Source organism: Otolemur garnettii, unplaced genomic scaffold (assembly GCF_000181295.1).
Source record: "Otolemur garnettii isolate 467f Iridium unplaced genomic scaffold, OtoGar3 scaffold00011, whole genome shotgun sequence".
In the NCBI taxonomy this organism is placed as follows: Eukaryota; Metazoa; Chordata; class Mammalia; order Primates; family Galagidae; genus Otolemur; species Otolemur garnettii.
In genome coordinates, this window is record NW_003852406.1 from 10,392,640 (window position 1) to 10,417,395 (window position 24,756).

At 44.7% G+C, this 24,756-nt stretch overlaps 1 protein-coding gene and 1 pseudogene across 2 annotated transcripts in view; one reads left to right on the forward strand and one right to left on the reverse strand.

Annotated features, from left to right (window-relative positions):
- The window catches only part of ALDH1A2 (aldehyde dehydrogenase 1 family member A2), a 97,158-nt gene continuing 72,402 nt past the window's right edge, over positions 1-24,756 (reverse strand). Inside the window, exons 8-13 of one of the 2 annotated variants that reach the window (XM_003784378.2) lie at positions 12,309-12,411; positions 10,400-10,584; positions 8,649-8,813; positions 7,613-7,770; positions 7,241-7,315; positions 1-107 (exon numbers count right to left, since the gene is read on the reverse strand). In XM_003784378.2, coding sequence (XP_003784426.1) covers positions 35-107; positions 7,241-7,315; positions 7,613-7,770; positions 8,649-8,813; positions 10,400-10,584; positions 12,309-12,411 — 759 coding nt within the window. In that variant the 3' untranslated portion in view covers positions 1-34. The remainder of the gene's footprint in view (positions 108-7,240; positions 7,316-7,612; positions 7,771-8,648; positions 8,814-10,399; positions 10,585-12,308; positions 12,412-24,756) is intronic. The other variant, XM_012801938.1, reaches the window with a different exon arrangement.
- On the forward strand, positions 22,265-24,722 carry LOC105886454 (annotated as a pseudogene).

The following is a 24,756-nucleotide window of genomic DNA, read 5'->3' on the forward strand; positions in this document are numbered from 1 at the left end:
GTGCAGGCGGCCTTCATCTTCCTCCTTGGCCTTCTTAGGAGTTCTTCTGGGGGATCTTTACTGTCACAGTCTTAACTTCCGAATACTCTCGCAAGCCGAATTCTCCCCTGAAACACGGAAATGGGTAGGATCAGACACGGGGGCCTGGCAAGAGTGTGAGTCCCAGGAAGGTGCAGGCATCACCTGCTCACAGCAGGCCCTGGGGTCTCTCATAATGATTCCTAATGGGGGGACAGCCTGGCCTTCTTGTGAGGGGCAGGAAAACTGTCATCTCGTGAGCAGCCACCCCTGATTAAAGTTAAAGGATTGTGATTTTTCTTCCACAATATTGAACAGAAAGGTAGTAACTCCCTCCCAGCTACTCAGAGAACGAGGCCTGTGGTTAGTCTTGGAGGAGGGCACACAGCCGACCCTGGCCCATGCATCTGGGCCGTGCGCTGTAGGCAAAAGTGGAACCAGGCCCATGTCTCTGAGCACCTTGGCCGTGTTTCTCCCCTCAGGGCAGCACTGGTGCAGCTCTCGTCCTTCAGGACAGCCCTGAGCTTTCCTCCTCTCCCCTCCCCTCCTGCCGCCAGACACCCTCTGCACGTCTCTGTTCCGACTGCTTACCCAGAGAGCTAGTCTCCATCAATTGAAAAGACAAGGTTAAGATCCCCAGGTGGGGACCTTCTCTGTTTATTATTCTAGGTCCCTTTTTCCTTGTTCCCTAGATTTACTAAATGTGAACAAATATCTAATGGGCTCCCAGTGAAATGCACAAGCCATCTGCAATACCATGAAGACAGAATCCTGGGTAAGCAGGGTCCACACCCCACAGTGCATCGGGGGGAAGACTTAGGAAATAAAAATAACTGACTGTAAGTAAAGAATTGGGAAGTGGTAGTTTGCTTTCCCTCCAAGATTCTCCTTCATCCCCTTTCCCTCTGAGATCTTGGTCATGTAGGGATGGCCATTCACTCAGCCAAGCATCACTTCTGAGTGATAACGACAGGTAGCACTGTGTGGGCTCGGGCAAGCAACACAAGTGACGGGTCCCAGTCTCTGAGGATCGGGCAGGTGGTGAGGGCTGAGATGGAGGGCCAGGCGAGGCCTCACCTGTCTGAGGGTCCAGCCCACTGGACACTCCCCTGCGGCAAGGACACTGGTGTGTGGCAGCACCTGCCTGCTGTGACACACCTTTTCTTCACCTCTCTTCTCTTCTCCTCTCACCTTGTCTTACTTGCCTTTTCTATTTCATTTTAAAATCAAGCATGTTCTCTTAATTCTTTTTCTTTAAAGTAACAGAACTTTTCTGTCATTCTCTTTAGCCGCTCCTTGGTGAAGCTTTTCCTGGTAGCTTCAGGAGAAGCGGCTCCTGTCTGCTCTGTGCTCACAGAGCCCCTGGGCACACGTTGACCACAGCACTTGGCACACTGGGAGGAAGGACTTGAGCGTGGCTGTCTCCCCCACTGAGCTGTATCCTCCTAGTTTCAAGTTTTGCCTCCCATCCTCATATACAGCCTACATTACTGGGCACAAGGAAGGCACCTGATGACTGTGGAAGGCAGGCAGCAAGGGAGGAGGTCTTCTTCTGCTTTCCCCACCCCCAGTTCTTACCTTGTCACACCATCTCCACCAGCAAAAAGCTAAAGAACCCTTAGAGATCTATTTGATCGTGAAAGAATTAACAAAGGCTATCTTTTAAATAATTACAAAAGATACAGAGTTACCGCCCCTGGGCTTTCCAAGTGAGACCTGCTGAAAGGACTCAGTTGAGTCCTTCCCAGGGATCCTCATGGCCCCACACAGGCTCCAACTGCTCTGCCGGAAGCTGCTTTGAGCAGCAAGGGCACCTCAGTTGACATCGAGGGCAGCTAAGGGAGAGATGAGACAAGCATGCCCTTCTCCTGTCTGTGTAGGTCACTGTACTTGAAAGAATGAGAAGGATAAACTGCGACTGCCCCGCTCATTATACGGCTCCCTCATTGACTCCAGCTGACTCGGAGTCTCCTCATTACCAGCTCCGCTCTGGCTCTCTCCGGACTTTTCCTGTCCTTGGGCAATCCCGAATGTGTCTCCTCATCATGGACATCATGTGCCTCCTGAGTGAAGTACGTTCACTTCCTTCTTGTTTTCTGGCGTGTGCACGCACTTGGGGCAGACTCTGAACCACACTTCCCTCCCACTCAGACCTCTGACTAGGGTGAGAGAAAAGTCAGAAGTCTGAAGCGTCACAAACGTCACAGTTGTGGCTGCTCTCACATGTGACTGCTGGGTCCCAGTCTCTGGGTGTGTGACGACACGGAAGACCCTGCTGGACTGGGTCCAGCTCCTCTCCCTGCTCCTCTCCCAGGGACCGGGCAACGAGCCAGGCACAGCCTGCTCTGAGACAAAGTGCACTGAAATCTGCTGTCACCAGGACTGCCCATGGGCCCAGGCAGCAAGGAAAGCCAGCGAGAGGTCTTAGAGCAGAGCGACCAACTGAGGCAGCAGGGAGTGGAGAGAGAACACTGGCACTGGGGCCAGCAGACGGGGGCGCCAATTTGGCGCTGCCATTAGCTGGCTGGAGGACTCCAGTTGAGTCACCTCCATTCTCTTGGTACCCGTCATCTCTCTGGCAGCAGGTCCTGAACCTCAGCACGTATACGTATCACCCAACGAACTTGCTTAACCTATAGATTCAGGAAACCCTCCCTCTGTTTCAGTAGCTCTGGGGAGGAACTCGGGAGTCTGTGATATGGGTGGTCATTTAGTTCACACTTCAAGAAACATTGCCTGAAGTTCTCTGAATGCCCTAATGTTTAAATTCTTCAGTAATTTAACCATTTCGTTCTAGACTCTCTCTTTCAAGTCTATTTTCTTCAGTTAAATTTTTTTGGTATGTGTAGTTCTTCAGTTACCAGGGAAGAACCCCACTGGTGTACAAAAGGCAGGCATTACGATGCACTGCCACAGCTGGCCATGCATCAGCACACAGAGACATTTAGTTGCTTCTCAGCAGACTAGGCCATACTCCCTGAGATAGACGAAGCTTGGCACACCTAGAGGTAGGGTAACGTGCTGCTCTCAGCCAGCCATGTTAAGAATCCCTCGGACTTACCCATAAAACAAATAAGGGCTTCTGTTTAGGGTATATATTATATTTACCTGCCCTCTTATCTGGCTGGGAGCAACATTTCTCAGAGTAAGGTCCCTAGACCACCTGTATCAGAATCATTCTACAAGCTTGTTAAAAATGCAGACCTGAGCCCTAGCCTAGCTCAGCTTGGAATCTCTGAGAGTTGAGTCTCCAGACAGGCATGTTTAACAGTCCTCTGGACTCCAGGAGACTTCCTTAGTGCACCTGCTGACGCCTATATCCACACATGCCTGCATGTGCACACAAACTTGGGAAGTCTTCATTCAATCTACTGCTGCTTCTCATTTTCAAAGCCTGTCTCAGTTATGAAAATGCTGAGGTCCACGGCTTTCTCCCATCTGTCAGTTTGTGACTTGACTTAGGGCTTGTGCTCTATCACCTCTCATCTTGGGGGAGCATAAATGAGGAAGTGAGGGGAAGGACGGGAAGAGCAAAGCACAGGGCAGGCGCTGATGGGCAGAACTGAGAACGGCTCAGCTAAGCCTCGGACTCTGAGAACTAGTGGCCAGACCGTCAGACAACCTGCAGAGGGCAGCCCTCCCCGCGGCTCTCAGGGGCTGGGCCACCCCCCTTGGAGTTTGCCGCGGGAAGTGCTACTACCCTTCTCTGCTCCTCTCAGAGGTCGTCATGAGGGCTTAGGAACCAAAGCTACAGGGGTTCTGTAGGCCATGAGGCAAACAATTCTGCCCAGATGGAGGGCTGAGTGGAGTTTCCAGGGTGGTATTTTGTAGCAAATGAGACGGAAGACTCAAGGACCAAGACAGAGCAGCTTCTTTTACCTGAAGTATTTTCTGCCACTCCACATCACTAAAGGAAGAGAAAAAGTGTTTGGGGGTACGTACAGACAAAGAACCATGTAATTTAGACAAGATGAAGTGAGTCTCATCAAACGGCACCATGTCCTAATTATTTGTAACTGCACTGGGAATGCCAAATCACTGTAGTGCTGACCAGACAAGTAGAGCAAAATGGTTCGTTAGTCTCTGGGCCCCTGTTATGTGACGTTCTGACACAGCCACACTGTCCCCTGGGCCATTTTTCTGGGCAGAGAGAACATTTCCAATGGGAATAGACTAGCCTGAATAATGTCTCATGCCTGGATCCTGCCAGGAGCCTGCTCATGACAAGGGACCAGGGCTAGTCTGGGATTAGGCTCCATCAACCAGACATCATTTATTGCGAGTGTATTTTATTCCAGTGATTCACTTTGTTAATTATCTGGGCCAAAACAGTCAATGCAAGCAGCATTCCCAGAGCCAGTGACTGCCCCAACATTCCAGGGCCCAGAAGAGGACAGACATTGAGGCAGGAAATGAAATAACAAGTGGGAACTATCTGGAAAAGTGGAAGCAGAAAGGGAAGGTCATATGCGAGTGGAGTACATGAAGATATTCTGAAAGCTGAAAAGGAACACTAATAACTGAGCAAACAGGACTCAGATCGGTTATTCACAGGTTCTGGCTACAAAGCAAGAGAGGGAGCCGGAAGCCAGAAGCAAAGATTCAAGAGAGAACAGCTTCTCCCTGGCACTGCCAGAGACAGAACATACGTTGGTGACACTAGCTGGAATTCAGGAAGACTTCTGCCACAGCAACAGGGTTGTTAAGAAAAAGAGGTACAGCTTTCACACTTTCATAACACTCATCTGCTTGACTAATAATGGGATGGCAGCTCACATTTTCTGAAGGCTGGCCAACTGCTCTGTCTGATGTCTGCATACTTACCTCTGACACTTATTCCTCCCAGTGACCCTCTGAGGTAGATATTAAGAGTATCTCCATCTTACAGGTATTAAGATATTTATAACCTTCCAAGGTTGCACAGGTAGTAAGCAGTAGAGGCAGGTCAAGTCTGATCAATGTGATTCTAGAACTACTCTTAGCCTCCAAGCTATATGTACTTTCTGGTCTAATGATTAGGGGCTAGAAATCACCAGCTAAACTCTCTGAGCATGTAAGTCCCCTGGCCTAGCCTTACAGGTTCCCTGTACCTCCCCAGACACACCACACTTACACTTTACTACAGGGTCTCTCTTACTCTTCCCCCACTGTTATCTGCTTTGCTCATCGACCTTGAAAACATAGTCCCCCTTTTCCATCTACTCGTGTGTTCCTCTCCTTGAAAGGCCAATTCAAATCTCTGTACCAGATCATGCCTGCAGATTTCCCAGACTTCGCAGCTTACAATGATCTCCACCCTCCCTGAACTCCTCTATGACCTCAGGATTCTCCTGATTCTTTCCATGCTAGATACTCATCTACCCAACAACATTTTACATATCTTACTGACCTGGATCTTAGATCATCAACTAAGCCCTTGCTCAAAAACTATGTTTCAGCAATGGCAGAGAAAATGGGCATGGGACAAGTTTCCCCTTGTGAGTCAAAGGATTTGGAAAATATGATCAGCTCTTTTAAAAATGAGGGTAAGTGGATTTTTTTCCCCTGGATGGGGGCATGTTCTGCTTACAAAGATCCTGTCTTCCGTTCATGCTCTGAATGCCACTCAAAATACCTATTTATACTGATGTTTTCAAATAAAATCTCTCTTGAATCTAGTTACCTTTGCTACAGTCCTATTTTTCAGAACCTCAGCATCTCAGGAGGACTCTGTTCAGCTCTGATCCTGTTCCTGAGAGTTCCTGTGCCTGCCCCGGGCTGGATATCATGGGACTTACGTGTATCTGGAGACACTGAGACCAAGGTACAAATCTCTGATCTGCCACCGACTGGCTGTGAGACTAAGGCAAGCTACATAAACCACTCTAACCCTTAGTTCCTCATCTATCCCACAGAATGGCTGTGAAAATCAGATGAGACATCAGACAAGTAGCACAAAGCCAGACAAACAGCAAGTATTTAATGAATGAGACTTGCCATGGTCTGAATGTCTGTCTTCCAAATTCAAATGTTGGAACTGAACACCCAATGTAGTATTAAGATGTAGGGTCTGTGAAGTGATTGAGGCAGGAGGGATAAGTGCCCTTCTAAGAGGCTTGAGCGAGCTACCTTTCCCCACAGAAGGCACCATCTATGAGGAGCAGACCCTCATCAGACACCAAATTTGCTGCCACCTTGATCTTGAAAATTCTCAGTCTCCAGAACTGTGAGCAATTTTTGTTGTTTATAAATTACGTAATCCATTTTTACAGCAGCCAAATGGACTAAGACAACACTTATTATTGTTACTAAAAAATCCTTATAAGAAAGATTCTAGTCTCTGCCAAGACATCCTCTATATGCTAAGCATCTTGGCCTTTATTAAAAACTATCTCCTGTTCATGCAGAATTTCCTTTAACACCTTTGAAATATGGTTCAAACCAACCTTTCCACTGTGTGTTCAATAAATCCCATTCATTGACCCTATGTCCTAACCTTGCAGCCCCCAAAGCAAAGAATCCAGAAAAGCAGAAAACATAAGTGAGTAACTGAGCAGATGTACAATAAATGGCAGCCAATATTCCACCCCCAAAGCAGCAGCAGTGCTGGGGAACATGGCAAACCACAGGGCTCAGAGTCCCAGTGATTTTGTTACGGGGAATGAAAGTAAGCAAGAAATTAAGACTGCAGCTATAGCCTCTTCATTTTGATGTCAGTTAGAAATTTTCAAATGTTGTGAAGGCAAAACAGAACATTTCTGCAGGTCAGATTTTACCCTAACACTGGCAGTTGGTGACCTTTGTGTTAAGCACACCAAACTCCATTCTGGTCCGTGAGTATTCTATCTTGTGCTTTCCAGCCTTTGTTTTTGCTGTCCACATACCCTAGAATGCCAGCTCCTTAAAGACGAAATGTTAATTTCTCTGTGAAGTTTTCTCTGACATCACCAGGTGAAACTGATTGATTTTTCCTCTGTACTTACAAGATGTTTGACATACTTCTATAACAGCCCTTATTATACAGAATCAGTGGTACATTAATTTTTCTCTGTTCTTAGGATAAGGGAATGTCTGATTCATCTTTGTAGCATGTATTATTTAGCCTATAATAGTATATGCTCAACGAAGTGTCAGCTTAATGAAATGATGAGCATACAGGAATCAGACTATTTTTAAAGTGCTCCTCTGCATTGATTCTTGCAATCTCCATTTCTCTGCAGGCACCCCCAAATTAGATACTTACATTTCTCTCCCATTCCCCGACATCTTGAATCCCCCAAAGGGGCTCTGAGCATTTAAGGCATTGTAACAGTTGATCCTGGAAGAAGAGAACACAGGTGTGAGTTAGTGTCAATTTTGCACAGAAAGAATCCACCTGGCATGATATTGCTTTTGCAAGTTTTATTGTTGAATTCCTTTTTCCAGATTAAAAATATATAGTTTATTATTTATTTGATTTCCTGATCTAGCTACTAAAAAGCATACCTTAGGGTAAAGTCTGGTCGTCCTTGGCCTTCCCCATCCTTCCAGAGGGTATTTATTTGTGTCACCCTGGCTTCTGGACCACAAGTGGGGCTTATTATGGCCAGAACAACCAAACTGACTCCCATCTTACCAGACAGTCCCAGCTTGCATTGCAGAAGATACTGTGAGGGCCTTGTTGATGTCATTGGTGAAAACGGCTGCCACAAGTCCAAAGTCTGAGTTATTGGCTCTTTCGATCACTTCATCCATAGTCTTAAACCTCAGAATTTCCTGAACAGGGCCAAAGATCTGAAACAAAATGGGCTGACTCAACATGGCTGCTTTACCTTTCTTTTACTCCTTTTCTGCATTTCAAAGCAAGTTTGCGCTGGCTTGATTATAAATGACATTTAAGTTTAGCAGCACAAAACTGTAAAATATCCCAATCTTTCTCAGAATAAGATTATATGAGCCTTAACCTTAGAGTTTGTTTAATACCCCCACTCACCCAACCTCCTGGCGTCACCTGATTCCACTATGAGTACTGGGGGTGTGATTTAGGTAGAGAAGAGAAGGTGGCATTCTCCATGATCCCCCTCCCTGCTCCAGACTGACTGCTTTAGCTTATAGTCAGCTCCTGGTTCCTCTAGTGCAGTGGTTCTCAACCTTCCTAATGCCCGACCCTTTGATACATTTCCTCTTATGTTGTGGTGACCCTCAACCATAAAATTATTTTCATTGCTACTTTATAACTGTAATTTTACTACCTAAAATATCTGCTATGCAGGGTGTATTTTCACTGTTACAAGGAGGTCGCGACCCACAGGTTGAGAACCGCTGCTCCAGGGCATACACAGGAGGACATGTGAATGTTTTCTCTTTCCTGATTACCAGTCTAGTGAACCACATTTCAAGGAAGTGAGGCCAACGACAGGCTATTCTGATTGTTCTACTGGCAAACAATAACCACGATCCCATAGCATGTCACCTGTCCTCCAACTAGCTTGCTTGTCTTTTGGTTTAACTTTTTTCTTAAAATTGTGGTCTTAATAGCCACATTTATTGCTATTGTAAGATGAATGTATGTGAGATGTAAAGGGTGCAAACTCTAGTATCTTCTACCAGAAATGCTCTGGATGCCATCCCAAGAAAGATGCGGCTTTGTAAGGACACCATTTATTTAATACCTCCTCCTTGGCAATCCGCATGTCATCAGTGACGTTGGAAAACACTGTGGGCTCAATAAAAAACCCCTTCCGGCCCAGTCCTTTGCCTCCACACTCCAGCGTGGCCCCCTCGGCCACGCCGCTCTGGATGAGCTCTAGGATCTTGTTGTACTGCTTCTTATCAATCTGCAGGAGAGAGCAACCCATGACTACAAGGATAGCTTTCTGTGAAAACGAAAATAAGTGTGCTCTCCAGGACCTTTCTTTCATTTATGATTTTTCAAAGTTTCTCTATACTCAGCCAAATCTTACGAAATTTCTGTTATTTACCAATTTTGACCTATAAAAATAGCAGTTTTGCATGATTCAATCTCCATAGTCAACCACCTCCCTTCATTGACCACCTCCTTAAGCTGACCTAATTTTCATAGACCAGACATGCACCGTATGTACTAGGCCTTCTCAGTAGAGCAGGCCTAGTTCCTTAGGATAACCACCTCCATATGTTGATGAGTTTGTTAATAGTCCCTCGGGTGGTCAACTTACAGAGGTTCTCCTGCATATTGAGGATTCCAATAAATGTATGTCTGATGATACTGCCTAATCAGACACACCAGCTGAAGATTTAGGAAATGTTTCAAAATGATGAGGACACTGGCTAATTTATTATTCATTATTTATATGAGGAAAAAACAAAAAACAGACTTCCATAATCAAATGAATGATTTAGCAAGTTGCACTGACATTTAAAAGATGAAAACAATAGCTAAATATAATACACAACTTTTTTAGGTAGTGCTATATTCCAAAATTCTATTGGGGTTTATTTTTAAGGGGATTCCTTTAAAGGAAACTTTGGAGGAAAGGATTAAGTGTAAAGGACTAGCTCCCCAGTCCAAAAAATAAGGTCAACTTTGCTCACCCCAAAACCAATACGGTTATCATTCAGTTATTCTGGAAGTAACGCAAAAGCCCACATTCACTCAAGTCTGCCTTGCTCACCCAAAGTATCCATCTCCTCTTGAGTGGTCCCTGAGAAGACATTGTCCCTTACCAGGAAAACCCATACTCTAGTGACCCTGATGGGAGCTGGTCCAGATAACCCTTTAAAAATTCTCAGATGCTTTCTGTAGATTGACGCTAGAACTCCATTTGGAAATATTCCTTGATGGTCATGGTGAGCCTGAAGAACTAGCCAGTGCAGTCTGGCCACTAGGGAGAGACTTCTGTGATCCTCCCCAGTGCCTGACACCTTCAGAGTAAGAAACACCTCGCATGCAGCAGGAGGCAGCCAGCCCTTCATTGCCTACACATTTACGGGCCACAGGTGATCCATGCAGACTAGGTCAGAGAATTGTCAGCAGCTGGTGAAAGAGCAAATGCCTCTGGGAAGGACAGACACCAGCCTCCTTGACTGTGGTGCCTGCAAGGATGTCCCAGAGATCGATGGTTAGGAGGACTGGGGCTCAGTTTTGTGTCAAGATTTTCAGGGCTTTCTTTAGAGCTGACAGACCAGCTTACCCCTAAACTTCAAAATATTTGTAAAGCAACCCTAATCCCATAGTTTTATAACAATTAAAATTTAGGAAGAGAAAGAGAAGCATAAGAAATAAGCAATCCCTCCCTGGCTACCCGTCCGGCTGTGAAGACCTGGAGGAATAGGGAGGCAGGAGAAGAAGGAAGACGCTACTTTGTTGAGTCCCATGAGAACATCCGGTTTGTGTAACAGTCAGGGGCAAAGCAAACAAAAGGAATGTTTACAACATCTTTACCTGGGGACCCTGCTCAGTGGTGGGGTCAAAGGGACTCCCCACTATGCGCCTCTTGGCCCTTTCCACACTTCTTCTCACAAACTCCTCGTAGATGGACTCCTCCACGAAGATGCGTGACCCTGCAGTGCAGCATTGGCCTTGGTTGAAGAACACACCCTGGTGCGCCTGCTCCACAGCGTAGTCCACTGCAACAGGGAACAGCCACCCTCTCAGCACTGCTTTGCCTGGGAGGGGCCTTCTGGGGAGCCACCTCCCTCCCCTCCCCAAAGCCCTAGTATAATGCTGTGTTCACTGTGGCTCACCGCAGAGCATAATGGCCACTAGTACTAGCCTGTGAATGCAACTTAGCTCTAGTTCTAACTAAACCCTGATATTACTTGCTATGTGAACTGGAACAACTTGATTTCTTTGAGTCTCTTTCTGATTCTGCAAATAAAAGGATTGGACTACATCATTCATAACAAGAGTCTCAAACCCCCAAATGCAAAAGGACTAGGCAGATAAGGGGAAGTATGAATCTGCCAAGAGGCAGATGATGTAATGGAGAGACTAAGAAGGGAAGCCACTGCATTTTATTGTTGCTGTGCATGAATCTGGCCCCGGGTTGCCAGATCTTTTCAGTATTTAGGAAAGGCAGAAATTGATATTTATAATGTGCTGCTTTTGTTTTATAAGCACAGTGTTAATGTTTGGGCAAGTAAAAATGTCTACACGCTGTATTTAGCCAATTTACAATCCTAATCTACAGCTGGATGTTTAGCATTTTGGTGAACATGGCTCTTCTTTGAAGACACGAAGGTTCCTCTATAGGGACAGGGAATTGTGTAATAGCCTATGGTAACTGTTTCATTTTCAGTATCTTACATTTCAAGATAGTATTAGTAACCCTGTATGTGCTAATTGTTAATGACTGGCTGGCTGAATCAATCTATGACATGCCCATGGAGTGCCTAGACCTCAGGAGGAATCAGTATTAGGATTCTCACTCCCTTTACAAATAGTAGAAAATGAAAGCTGAACTCGGCCAATTCCAAACTGGGGCTGAAATTCAAGCAATCTGCTTCCTGTTTTCTGAACTCTCCAGTAGTGAAGTTGGGAAAGCAGCTCTGCCTGGCAAAACGTGAAGGAATTAAAAAAAAAAAAAAAAAACCTAAAGGAGACATTGAAATTTCCTTCCCTGGAAAGCTTTCAAAGCAGAAAGATCACACCTGTGCAGAAAAGTCTAGGTGGTATCCTTCCTAGAGACTTGGAGTTTCTTAAGTCACTGCTCTAAGTCTCATGAAGTCCTATTGGCAAGGAGCAATGACTCTAAATTTAGGACCATTCGTGCTGAACTGCCCAGAGTGTGTTGTCATCTTAATTGAAAATCATGGGTGCAGAAGGAAGGAGATGAAAGGACTAAACAGAGAAGGGGTTGTGGGTTTGAAAAAGTGTAGGCAGGACTAGTGAAGGAGAATTTGTTTTTAATGATTTACCTACTAGCCATCAAGCATGGTTGAGAAGTTTTTGATTTCCTGAATCGAGGCAGAGAAATGACAGGCACGGGGTGGCTTGGACCATTGTTCTTTCAACCTTACACTATGGCACTATACTTCACCACTGGCCAAGCCTTCACTACTTCTTCCCTATCCTACAACAGCAGAGTTAGAATGGCTTACCCATGTCTGGACAAGAAACTCTGTTCAGTTGGTCACTGGTAGAATGGCTTACCCATGTCTAGACAAGAAACTGTTCAGTTGGTCACTGGTTAGCACTCTTTCCCCCAAATTAAACTACATCCTCCTCAGGAGATCTTGGTTATCCTTTGTTTCAAAGGTCTTTCTCTGACTGTCCTATCCAAAGAGGAGGCACACAAGAGACCCCCAAAAGGTAGTGTGCTGGGACGTGTATGAGAGTGTGGCTGACTTACAATCGGCATCAGCAAAAATGATATTAGGACTTTTCCCTCCAAGTTCCAGAGTTACTCTCTTCAAATTACTTCTTCCAGCTGCTTCCTGGATCAGTTTTCCAACCTGAAAGAAAGGACGTGGAGGGAGCTTCTGCACACCCTGTAGGCAAGACAGTCAGTGACCAAAGCCTGCTGTGGGTAACAACGGGCTCAAAGGCCACTTGCGCCTCTGAGTGACACAGGTATAGCACCGTGGTCAACTTGGGTGACTAGATACAAGTTAGTGGGAAGCAGTTTAATGTCCAAAGTGAACTGGAGGACTGCTTTAGTTCCATGATGGAGAGAACAAGAAAAAGAGAGTTAAATCTGAAATCTTAAAAACACTGAAAATTTCTCTCAAGACAACTGGCAAGCAAAATGTAACTAGAGATTTCCATCACTGTACTGTGGCCTTTAGCTTTGGACCCTCGCCTCCAGAAAAAAGCCAACTGGCTCCAGTTGAAAGATATGATAATAATAAAACAAATTGTTCATGTATCTCCAAAAATGCCAGGTATGATTTTTATCCCACAGTCCAAAGAGACTACTGATACTATAACTCTGCCTCAGCCTGGGGCTACCATGAAAGTGTTCCAGATAGCTGAGGCTCCATCTCTACTTATGCTACAAATGCCTTCTCCCTCGAATCCAATGAAACAAGAGAGCGAGTAGGGAGAAAGCATTTGTCAGTGAGTTAGACTCACATCTGTCATGAAATTGAAAGTGTCATGTGGAAACACAGGTGCCCCACTAAGAGCCTGTGTTCAGGGAGAACTCACCTCCTCAGTGGGGGAGTGCTGTCAGCTCGGGGTCTGCCTCACCTGAAATGTGCTCCCTCATCCGAGGAGATGCCCTCCCTAGGGCCATATCCACTCCCTGATGGTGGCTGGGGTATGAAGGCCCTTTTGGCCCACCACAAGCCAGCCCTGAGACCTCATCTGTTCCACGACTCCCCCAGCTTTTGGCCAAGGCCCTGTCAAGCCTGTACCACAGTTCCCCTTCTCTTTGTGCCCGCTCCCCTTTAGCAGCCTCCCCAAATAAATCCCCTGCAAGCCAAACTCCACATCTGTGAAGGCTCCCGGAGAGCGCGACCTGCGCACAGGCAGTGACTCTACTGCAGAGCAGCGGGTACCCAATAGCCATGCAGGCAACTTGGTCTTACTAGGTGAAAGATGCTACTTGTGCCTGGAGTTCTGCTACAGTTAAATACTTAAAAAGCCTAAAGAAGGGAAATGCTAAATGTACTTCCGATTCCTTCAGCCCCTTGTTGAGACCCTCCAGCAGGACTAACAGCTTCTCAGGAAGTAGAGAGTAGGGGCTAAGAAAAAGGTTCTAGATCCAGTCGGCCTGCATTTTTCACTGTTTCTATCACTTACTACCTGTTTGCCCTGGGGGGGGGGGGATTATTTAATGTTGCTGAGCATTGGTTTCCTCCTCTGCAAGTAGGGATAAAGTAGTGTTTACCTCAGAATTTAGGTTAACCTCAGTGATTTACCAAAGGTGCCACTTAGAACCCAGCCTGGCACATGGTAAGTACCCAGACACGCTAACCACATGCAAGTGTGAGAAGCCAGGGGCCCCTCATCCTTCCGTGTTCCATAGAGAAGGACTGTTAGACATTCCAAAAGAGGTCTGCTCTGGACCCCAGGACTGCCTGTGCTATTAATTGCTTCAGAAAAACAGTGGGAAAAGCTCTGACTCCTCCGTAATCTCTAAGATTACTCAACAGCTGGGTTAAATGCTTCTGTATTTTCACTCCAATTTTGCCTCACTGTAAAAACTTTTAGAAAATACACCCTCACTCAGAGGATACCTAACCTTGCCATGGGGTGGGGGCAATGTCTCAGGAAGAGGGAGAATTTCGATTTCTTTATTTGCAGGAACATGTTACTTATCAAGGTGTTAGGAACTGCTAATATCTGGCCCTCCCAATGGATGGGCAGACTTGGGTCCTCCAGCCAGACTGCCCCTTCCCGCCCTTGCCAGTATTCCTTCTATTTGCAGGTAAACTCCCCAGGAAGATCTGGGCTCAATAAAGAGCCAGTTCTCAAGCTAACATGAGGACACAAAGAAAAAAAGAATCTAGCCTTCTGCTCTGCGAAAGAACAGCATCGGGTGAAACTGTGCCTGGAAGCCTGAGCCCCTCAGAGGGAAGGGCAACTTGGGGAAGAGCCACCTCACTGCACACCAGCACCCAGAGGGAGCCCCTGAGAACACCGGGGATACCTGGGTCTGCCCGCTTTTCTGAGGAATTCTGATGAGTTTGGCTCTCTGCTTTGGGGGAATCCAATTTAATTAACATATATTCATTTTTAAAGTCCAGGAAGATAAACTGGTAAGCGCTTCCTCAAAGAAAACAACCACTGGAATTCATGAACGTATTATTCATTATATTAAAAAACCAACATCTTATTGAGTGGTCTATGTCAGATACTTACATGCATTAAGTCATTTAAACCTCTCAAAAACCCTATGAAGTAGGTATTATCTCATTTCAGAGATGAGCACATTTAAGAGTCAGAAGTTAATGAATATTACTACCAGATTACCCAGCTGGTTAATGGCAGAGCTTGTAGGTCAACACATGCTGACTCCAGAGCCAAGGCTGGGATCACTCCCTCTCCTTCCCTTCCTTCCTTCTAGCATTCTGTCCATCCTTAGGCAATCCTTTCTATATTTATCGAGCACTTAATGTATGCCATATAGCACCAAAATCTTATCCCTGCACTCCAAACTGACTTCAAAGTGAGTAGGAACATCAGCTCTTTTAGACACAAATAATATTCACAAATCATCAGTTATAAAACATATTCTGCCTTCAGATTTACATTTAAAAAACAAGCACAAGCAAGGAGAAATCGTAGATTTTACATGTAGTAAGATTAAGATGCTGAATAAATATCCGGTGTTGGTAAAAAGAATGCCGGCCCAGCTGGCACTGCAGTTCTGTTAGCCCTACGCCTTGACATTCATCAGACCATTCTAGGGGTTGATGTTTTTTGCCACTGGAATGTCAGCCAGTGATTATTTTCATGGCTACAGTAACTATACAATGTAAAAATCTTGCTCAATCTATGATTGTCAGAGAAGAAATACCCAAGAATAATTTCTCCTACAGCAATGCTTTGCCAGCCTTTCCTTAGAAACCAAATTTGGGCTAAACACCGCAAGGCAAATCTCAGATGAATAATGCCTTTCCTCTTCATCTTTGGAAGAAGGTCAAGTTGCAGTCCAGCCTCAAGAAAGAACTGGATTTGTCAGGCTGTGGGAGAACCACTTCCATCTGGAGTGGCCTCAGGACATGCACTCCTGAAAAACCCGTTGTCACCAACCTCTTCCATTCAGCACGGACTCACGGTTCTCTTACTGTGCCCCCTGCAATACTGGGCATAACCCTCTACCAACAAAGAACTCACAGCCAAAACGACGCGTAGGTAAACTTAGGAGGTGCTCAATAAATGCCACTTTGCAGAACACATAGGAAAAAATCCTGGTCTAATTTAATATTAGATCCCAACAGATTCAATAACTGCAGTACTGTGTTATAACCCAGAGTCAGACCCATAGAATTGGGCTAGGGTGGAACAACCTTCATTACTTACAGGATAAGGCATTATGCGCATTCCCATGATACAGTTTTCAGGTCAAACTCTCTTTGGAAAATATATTACTGCTCATGAATTCTCCCCATGAGTGAAGCAAGGTTAACTGACCCCAAATGGGAAGTACTCCTCGTTAACATTATCATGAGAGGGAAAGAGGCAAATAGAAAGAACAGATGCGACTCGAAAGCAGGGGTTCTTAACAGGAAAAACACTGGGCTTCAAAACAGAGTCTGGTGAGAACAGGCTCCATGTCTGCTTAAAAATACAATAAGTCTACAAAAACCAAGCCAAAATATTACTTATGCAATCCCATGCAAAGGTTTCCAAGGTCAAAATCTATGGGATTAGAAAGTCTCAAAAGAGAATGGATTACACACCCGAAACGCAGGCCTTTGACTGACTAACCCCTGTTGGATGGAACCTGAGTATGGTTCCCAGGACATGCCATGCACCAGTCATCTTTAACCCCTTCCTACCTGACCAAAAGGTGGGAGCACAAGGAGGCTGTGAGGAGCAGAGGTCTTCCTTGTAGCTGAAAGTCAAATTGGTAGGGATGAACTTCATGAAAGCAAGCCCTATTCTAATGCACTGGGCAATGTGTAAAACAGATTAAAAATCCAGTTTGAGAAATTAACTCCCGGACATGATGTGAATAGAGATCAAATAAACAGAGGTGCAGAGATGACATCTCACGTTCATTGTCTTTTTTCAAATGTCTTTTAGAAGTGTTTTCACAGAAGACTTCGCAAGGTACTTGTCTTATACCTCCTGCCCCACTGCTGGGAACTGGCTAATTGCAACCATATTTAGATCTGTGGATTCTAGCCTGCCCTACAGAAGTCAGCAGACCTGGTACTACAAACTCAGGTGTGGTTCCCAAGGCACCTTCGGTTTGGAGACACCATTTCCCCTCCCCCTGGGTCTCGGTTCCTTCATCTGCAGAATGAAGACACAGGCCAAGCAGCCCAAGCAGCAGTACTGTCCCTTAGTACTCTGGTTAATTGGAGGACTTAAAAAAGACAGATAGGACTCCTGAGGACCCTGCTCATTCTGTGAGTCTATCTGCAATTCTTCTGTGTTTTTTCTTGCCTTATGGGGCAGAAATAGCTTTTCACAAGAGCACCACAGCTGCAACGAATGATAGAAAAGCCTGATATTTTTTTGATTTCTCTGCATAGAGCTCATTATGGAAGAGTAAGTGATAGTATTGCTATCGTGGAGTTTCTGACCTTTGAACTCCCTGGAGAGCCTCTCAGCACTATCTGTGCACCCCACGCAGGAAAGGGCAGTAAACTGGGGGATCCCCCACACATAATGAAACTGGGCTAATTCTCAGCAGGAATGTTGGCACTGATCCACTCTGCCTCCCATCCTCTTCTGAATAGGCTTCAAGATTGATACCAGGAGTATCCCTGGAAGAGCCACAATGTGCCAGAATCATGTTCACGGCAATGCAGCAGCAGAGGGGAATGCAATTTGGTGCTTTGCAAGGAGAATAATTTGTTATACAGACAAAAAAGAACACAAAAGGCTTTTCACACCCTCTGCATTCAAGGCAGTTGCTCGCTGAACAGTTTGTAAAGTTAGGTAAAATCTTTCTTTTTATCAATTACTCATATTAAAGTAAGGTATTTCATTACACATATTAGGGTGACTTTCTTCTCAGAGTTATGAATGCATTTTTAAAATAGAAAAATCTCCGCTAGAGAGCTCAGTAAACTGGTCAAAAATGCCACTTTCGGACATGTATTCTCATTTCTTAAATCCCAAGCAACTTTACTCTACGTTCCTTCCTTCTTCTCCTTTCTTAACTTTCACTGTTGTGTGTTCTGGTTCCAACAGTGATGGGATTCGAAATGGCAAACATAAATAAGTTGGCCATTTCTTGTCTTTTCTGAAATATCCAGGAGTAAAGCCCAATCAATCCCTTCAGACTTCCACCAGAAATTAACAGGAGCAAAGCATCTCAACAGCTCTTTTCATGAAGGCCAGCCACCCCAAACCACCTGCCTCTTCTGGAACGTACCTCAGTGCCTCTGTTTAAGCTGCCTGCCCACTGCTCTTTCTCCCCTTGCTTCCTTGATAAATTCATTTTTTCCAGACCTGACTCTTGGCCCCCTCCTTGAGAAACTCACTTCCGCTTCCCACCCTCCCTGCGGGGTTTGGCGTTCCTTCTCTGACCACCCCCCCCCACCCCGTGCTTTGCAGGCACCTCCAGCACTGTACTTGTTGTTAGCTATCTTCCCCAATAGACTGAGTTTGCCAGTGGAGGGACTCTATTTGATTATTTTTTTAAATGTATATGCACACTCAGAAGATTTCCAGTAATATGTGTTGTGTCAATGAGCCAGAATGTGACAGCTTTTGGTATCTATCTCTAGAGATTGTGATCATCTTCATTTGGAGTAGAACACAGAGGCCTGGGTCTTTTTCAAAAATTCCCCAGAACATTCTAATTTGCTGCTATGGCTGAAAACCATGGGATTAAAAATCTTTAAAGTATTTCTCTTGCACTGTCTTTTTAACCTTTTAGTGCTGGTTCGACTTGCCTACTTTAATGTTATTGTTGATGGAGCAGCTATTCTGTGCTACTTGTTTTCACAAACATTTCATTTAATCTTCATGACAACCCCGGGAAGCCAGAATTATTATCCCACTGGAGGAACAGAAAGATTCTGCGAGGTCAAGAAATGTCTTGCTAATAGGCACCCACTGAGTGGCAGAGCTGGGCCTGGATCTAGAATGACCACCTCAAGCCTGGGGCTCTTCTCTCTCCGGCACAGCGTCTCTGTGTGGCTCTCTTCCTCTAGATCTTCTACTGGGGATTAGGCCCCCTCTTGATGACTAGACTCCTGACAGTTAAAAACACTTTCTACCATTAACATAGTCTAGATCAGTGGTTCTTAACCTTCCCAATGCCAGGATGTATTTCCATTGTTACAAAGGGGTCGCGACCCACAGGTTGAGAACCACTGTTCTAGATCAATTACTCTGTACACTTAGCCATCCTCTGTCACAGAAGACTCCATTTCTATTTCAGATAAATTCTAAAAATCAAGATCTTGATTTCTGTGGTCTGCTCTCATAAGAAGATAGGAAGAAACATAGAATATTTAAGTCAAAGGAATTATATGTCCCACTCACTTGGTGACCTAAAGGGACAGGTACCTTGATCCATTTCATACTCAGCTTGCATTCTCAGGAGAGACACCTACTGTGGAATCTTTGACGTAGCGCAGAGAATAAATCATGATCTCTCATCCAGCAGGCAAAAACTGTAACATAATTTTTCTTACTCTTTAATACTCAAGGTTTGTTTTAATAATTTTTTTAAAGGAAAGAAAACTCTTCAAACTTGTACGCTCACCAGTTTTATCACATCGAAAGGGTATTTTTGACTAAAATGCTGTGATTCACTAGTGGACTCACACAACCTTAGGAAAGGGGCTATTAGCTGTTTTTAAAAATAGCTAAAACTGTAGCAGGCCATGTCCTCCACCTACAAAGCAGGGTGAGGCCCAACAGAGGAGAGAGCTGACCCAATTCATTAGCCAAGCAGCAGAGATGATGTTTGTATCATGCAACATGACATTTATCTCACTTAGGAAATGAAAGGAGAACCCCGGCTGCGCAAATTAGAATGAATGATAATACAGCTGTTAGCTACAAACATTTGCTTGGCACAAATCAATCTGGACTCTCCCGTAGTTTGCTTTGATGGTCTCTCTACTATCTTGTTGACTAATGATGAAATCATGGTTTGTTAATCTCACTGAATAAAGAAAACACTAAACCAAGCAAAATGCAGACTGTTTTCCCGTACTTTACTGAGGTTGTTTATGGACTGTGTTTATAAGAGTTCTTTCCTATTCACTTATTAAATATTTACATGCATTGCTTATGTATTTAGCTGCATAAGGAGAAGAAATTAATCCCATCTTTAATCTGAGTAAAGTTGTTGGCTTTCTAAAGACCTTTTGCTAAAGTAAAATGGAAAGCAGCCACCTCAAATAAGGTTCTCGTTACTGACTAAAGTTCTTGTTACTGACTGTTCCAGACATTCTGTGATGTACTAATAGATCCCATCTCCCTAGGGTAATCATAACAGAAGCCATCATCAAATCCATATTTATGTTACATGTTCACTCTAGAGGAATCCACATAATTTCCCAAGTAGTCTACAAAGTTGAAAAAAGAATAGATGGATAAAAAAAAGTAAATAACTACAAGCTGAAAAGGAGATCACAGATTATGTAATCATTTGATTTGCCTATGAAAATTCTCCACCCGCTGCTATTAATATGGGTAATTACAAGTTGGCTTTCATGTTCTAGACAAAGGCTGTCCTCCCTCATGTCCTCTAGTGTCTGCCAAGGATGTCATTCCAGAGAAGAAACTAGGAGAGAGCCTCGAAGACACAGGATTAGTTTCCTTCCAAATCAATGAAAGCCTCTTTAGAGAGAAGTATCAAACCTAGACTCCGTCAGAAAAATTTAGCTGCAGTGCTGCAATAGACTACCTGTTTTGAGTATTTCTAATAGCAGAACATGTCACAGGCCTACCTTACACCCTATTCTCTTTCCCAAATTCTCCTCCATCTCTCTCTCAATTCTCCAGTGATTAGCTCCACCTTTGAAGATTACATACATAGCTGTTAATATTCTTTCTAGGGAGACAAAGAACTTCCTGTTATTATAAAGCTATAGTAATCAAAATAGTGTGATATTGGTGAAGCAACAGACTCACAGATCATGTGCCTACATGACACTCAAAGGAAATGCTTATTGAAATATTTCAGATTTTTGAGTTTCTAGATTAAGGATGCTCAACTAGTAAGTATAATGGAAATGTTCTCATATATTAAAAAAAAATCCCAAATCTGAGTGCCATGTTGACAAAAACACAGTTTCAGAATTTGGAGCCTTCTTGATTTCAGATGTTCAGATTAGGGATACTCAACCTGTATAACTACTCAGCAACAGAAAGGAATGAATCATTGATCTAGGTAACAACGCAAATGGATCTTAAAATAATCCTGCTGAGTAAAAACAGCCAGACAAAATAGCATATTCTACGTTTCCATTTATGAAGAATTCTAGAAATTGAAAATAATCTACAGTGCCAGAAAGTAGATCAGGGCCTAGGAATGTGGAGAAGGGGTGGAGGGAGAGATGAGAGAGATTATAAATGGGCACCAAGAGGACAAGTGGACTCTTGACCTGTGTTGATGGTTTCACAGGTAGATGAATACATAAACCAAGACTTTTCAAGTTGTATAACTTCAAATATGTGAAATCTAATGCATGTCACTTATACCTCAATAAAGCTATTAATAAATACACATTAAGAAAAATGATACTTTATCAGATAAATATACATAAAAGAAAAATGATAAATTTTTAGAGCAATTACCCTACAGATCTCTTTATTGCTCTTTTGTTGGCGGAGAAACTATCTTCCATCTACCTGACTACTTAAAGTACAATTTAATGGTTTTAATTACAAATGCATTATAAATAAATTCATTAAATTTTAAAATAATTGGAGCCCCCAAGGGGAAGAATAAGTGAATAGAAAAAAAAAGGAACTTGAAGGAAAGGAAAAGATGGTGAAAATAAAGAACAGCTGGGAGGCCAATCAGATAAAGGATGATGATGGGAACAAAAAGAAGGCAGCATTTGAGGTTATGAATCTAAATAAGAAAGGACCGTCACAATCATTGTAGACGTGGACTGGTTCTCACTTATCTGCACAGATGTCTATGGCCACACCACCCTGAATGTCTTTCCTGACTTCACTGACCTACACAGAAGGCAGAAGAAATTACTGAGCTAAGGACTCCCTGGATAAACAAGGGAAGAAAGTTCATTTCAGGCAGAAAAGAATGACATGTGCAAAGTCACAGAAAAGTGAAAGACATCATATTTGGGGGTTTTCAAGAAGTCTGGTAAGGCGAGCATACAAGGCAGGCGTGGGAGACAAAGGTGGTGAGGAAAGTGGGGGCCAGGTCATTGGCCCTAAGGAGTGTCTGTTGCCCTAAGGAGTTTGGATTTTGGAATGTGATGGACATCCAGGTAGAGGGGTCCGCTCTGCAGTTATAGATCTAGAGCTCCAAAGAGAGGTTAGGAATCTCCTAAATGGTTCTAATATGACATTCTGGCCCTGGATAAGTTTTCAGCATCCCATATTCCTTCTGTTTACCTCACAGGCTCTGTCCCTCTACTTCAGCAGTTCTCACCCTGTGGATCACAACCCACAGGAACCGTATTAAAGGGCTGCGGCATTAGGAAGATTGAGAACCACTGCCCTACTTGCTTACCACTTCAGAGAATGATGGCTACAGAGTCCACAGCCACTGCTGCCATTGCCACGGAGCTGGTTTCTGTCCATCTCACTTTGTCATCCTGAGTAGTGTGCCATGGCATCCCAGCTCACAGCATCCTCCAACTGTTGGACTCAAGTGATTCTCTTGCCTCAGCCTCCCCAGTAGCTAGGACTACAGAAAGGGAGTCCCGTTCCATTGCCGAGCTGACCTGAAACTTCTGGTTTCCTGCCTCAGCTTCCCAAAGTTGAACATGCTCCTGCACCTCCTACCTCTGCAGATAAAGTGGAGAGTCTGGATGTGGACTGTGGAGCTAAGAAACTACTGGGATTAGGACAGAAACTTCTGGTGATGGGGCATATTCCAGCAGCTGTCAATGCATTACAGGAAGAAGCCAGTCTTTTAGGTAAGAAGTATGGCAGAACAGCTAATGAGTGTGGAGAAGCCTTCTTTTTCTATGGGCAATCACTTTTGGAATTGGCAAGAATGGAGAATGGTGTTTGGGAAAATGCCGTGGAAGGTGTGCATGTGGAAAAGGAAAGGGGAAAAACAGGAGAAGAATCTCTGGTATAAAATGACAATCATATAGATGAGGAAGCAAGGGAAGAGCTGAGAGAACAGGTTTCTGATGCCATGGGAGAAAAAGCAGCAGCCAAGAAAACAGAAGACAAGTCTCTGGCCACACCTGGAACTGATAAGGAACAGGAGTGTGAAGTTGAAAGGGGTGGAAAAGAAGATACAGATGTCAGTGAGCCCACTGAAGAGCTCCGGGAGAAAGCTGAATCGACACAGATCAGTTAACTGAAACTTCTGAAGAGGAAAAGGAGCAGCAGCACCAGACAGACGGAATGAAACTGAGGTCATTTCTGGGAAGCCAACACAGGAAGTCCCTGATGCTGAGGAAGAAAAGTCAGTTTCTGGAACGGATGTCCAAGAAGAATCCAGAGAAAAAGGACATCAGGAGAGACAGGGAGAGGTAATTGTGAGCACAGAGGAGAAACCAAAAGAAGAGCAGCCTGTTGTGGCTCACGAAATGCCGGGCAGTGCATGGGGGTAGGAGCGCCCATAGGCCCAGCAATCAAGCCAGTAGACATGGGTGGGAATGAGCCAAAGGGGAAGGTAGCTACCTCTGAAAATGAGATAGGGAAAGCTGTTGAGCAACTGGTAGGGCCAGAAGAGCTTGCTGCTGAAGAGTCACCAGAGGTGACAACGGAGTCTACAGAGGCCTCAGCTATAGAGGCTATATCAGAAGTTGCTGAGAAGCCTGGGCAGGAGGCCACAGTTCTTAAGGATAGTGCAGTCAATGGACCGTCAGCTGCGGGAGGTTACACTCCTGCTGAACCACAGACTTCTTTAGAAAGACTGACAGAAACAAAAGATGGTTCAGGACTAGAGGAGGTGAGGGCAAAGCTGGTTCCTAGCCAGGAAGAAACTAAACCGTCTACACAAGAGTCTGAGGCAGCTGGAGATGGGGTTGGTACCAAGGTAGCCCAGGGAGCTACTGAGAAATCACCTGAAGACAAAAAGTAAGATAGCTGCTAATGAAGAGACACAAGAGAGAGAAGAACAGAGGAAAGAGGGTGAAGAAACTGAAGGCTCAGAAGAGGAGGATAAAGAAAATGACAAGGCTGAAGAAACACTGAATGGTTCAGTTCTTGAAAACCAGTCCCTTTAAGAAAATGAAGAGGAGATTGGAAACCTAAGCTTACCTGGGATATGCTGGATTTAGCCAAGATCATTTTTAAAAGGCAAGAAACAAAAGCAGCCCAACTTTATGCTACACAGGCACATCTTAAACTCAGAGAATGATCCAAGCTGTGGAGGAGTTTCTGGCTTGCCTGACCTTGCAGGAGCAGTGCTTGGAAGCCCACAAATGGCTCCTTGCAGAAACTCACTACCAGCTGGGCTTGGCCTATAGGTACAACTCTCAGTATGATGAGGCTGTGGCACAGTTCAGCAAGTCTATTGAAGTCATCAAGAAGAGAATGGGAGTACTAAGGGAGCAGATGGGGGCTGAAGGATCACCTGCTGAATATAAGAAGGAAATCGAGGAGCTGAAGGAACTGCTACCTGAAATTAGAGAGAAGACAGAAGATGCAAAGGACTCCCAGCATGGTGGGAATGTAGCTGAATTGGCTCTGAAAGCTACTCTGCTGGAGAGTTCTCCTCCAGGTTTCACTCCTAGTGGAGAGAAAGCCAGCAGATGGTGCTTCTTAGTCAAATCCTGGGACCGATATTTCCTACCTTGTCAGGAAGAAGAGGAAAGCAGAGGAAGAGAGCCCCCAGAAAGACGAAGGAAAGAGAGATGAACAAGAGCCGGCAGTGAATGGAGGCAGTGGGGATGCTGCCCACAGTGGAAATGAAGTCTCGGAAAACATGGAGGAGGCGGCTGAGAATCAGGCTGAAAGGCGGGCAGTGATAGAGGGGACAACAGAGGCTGGAGCTACAGCTGAAAGCACCGCATCTTAGGAGGGGGCAGAGTCTTCCTCCCAAGGGAAGGTGT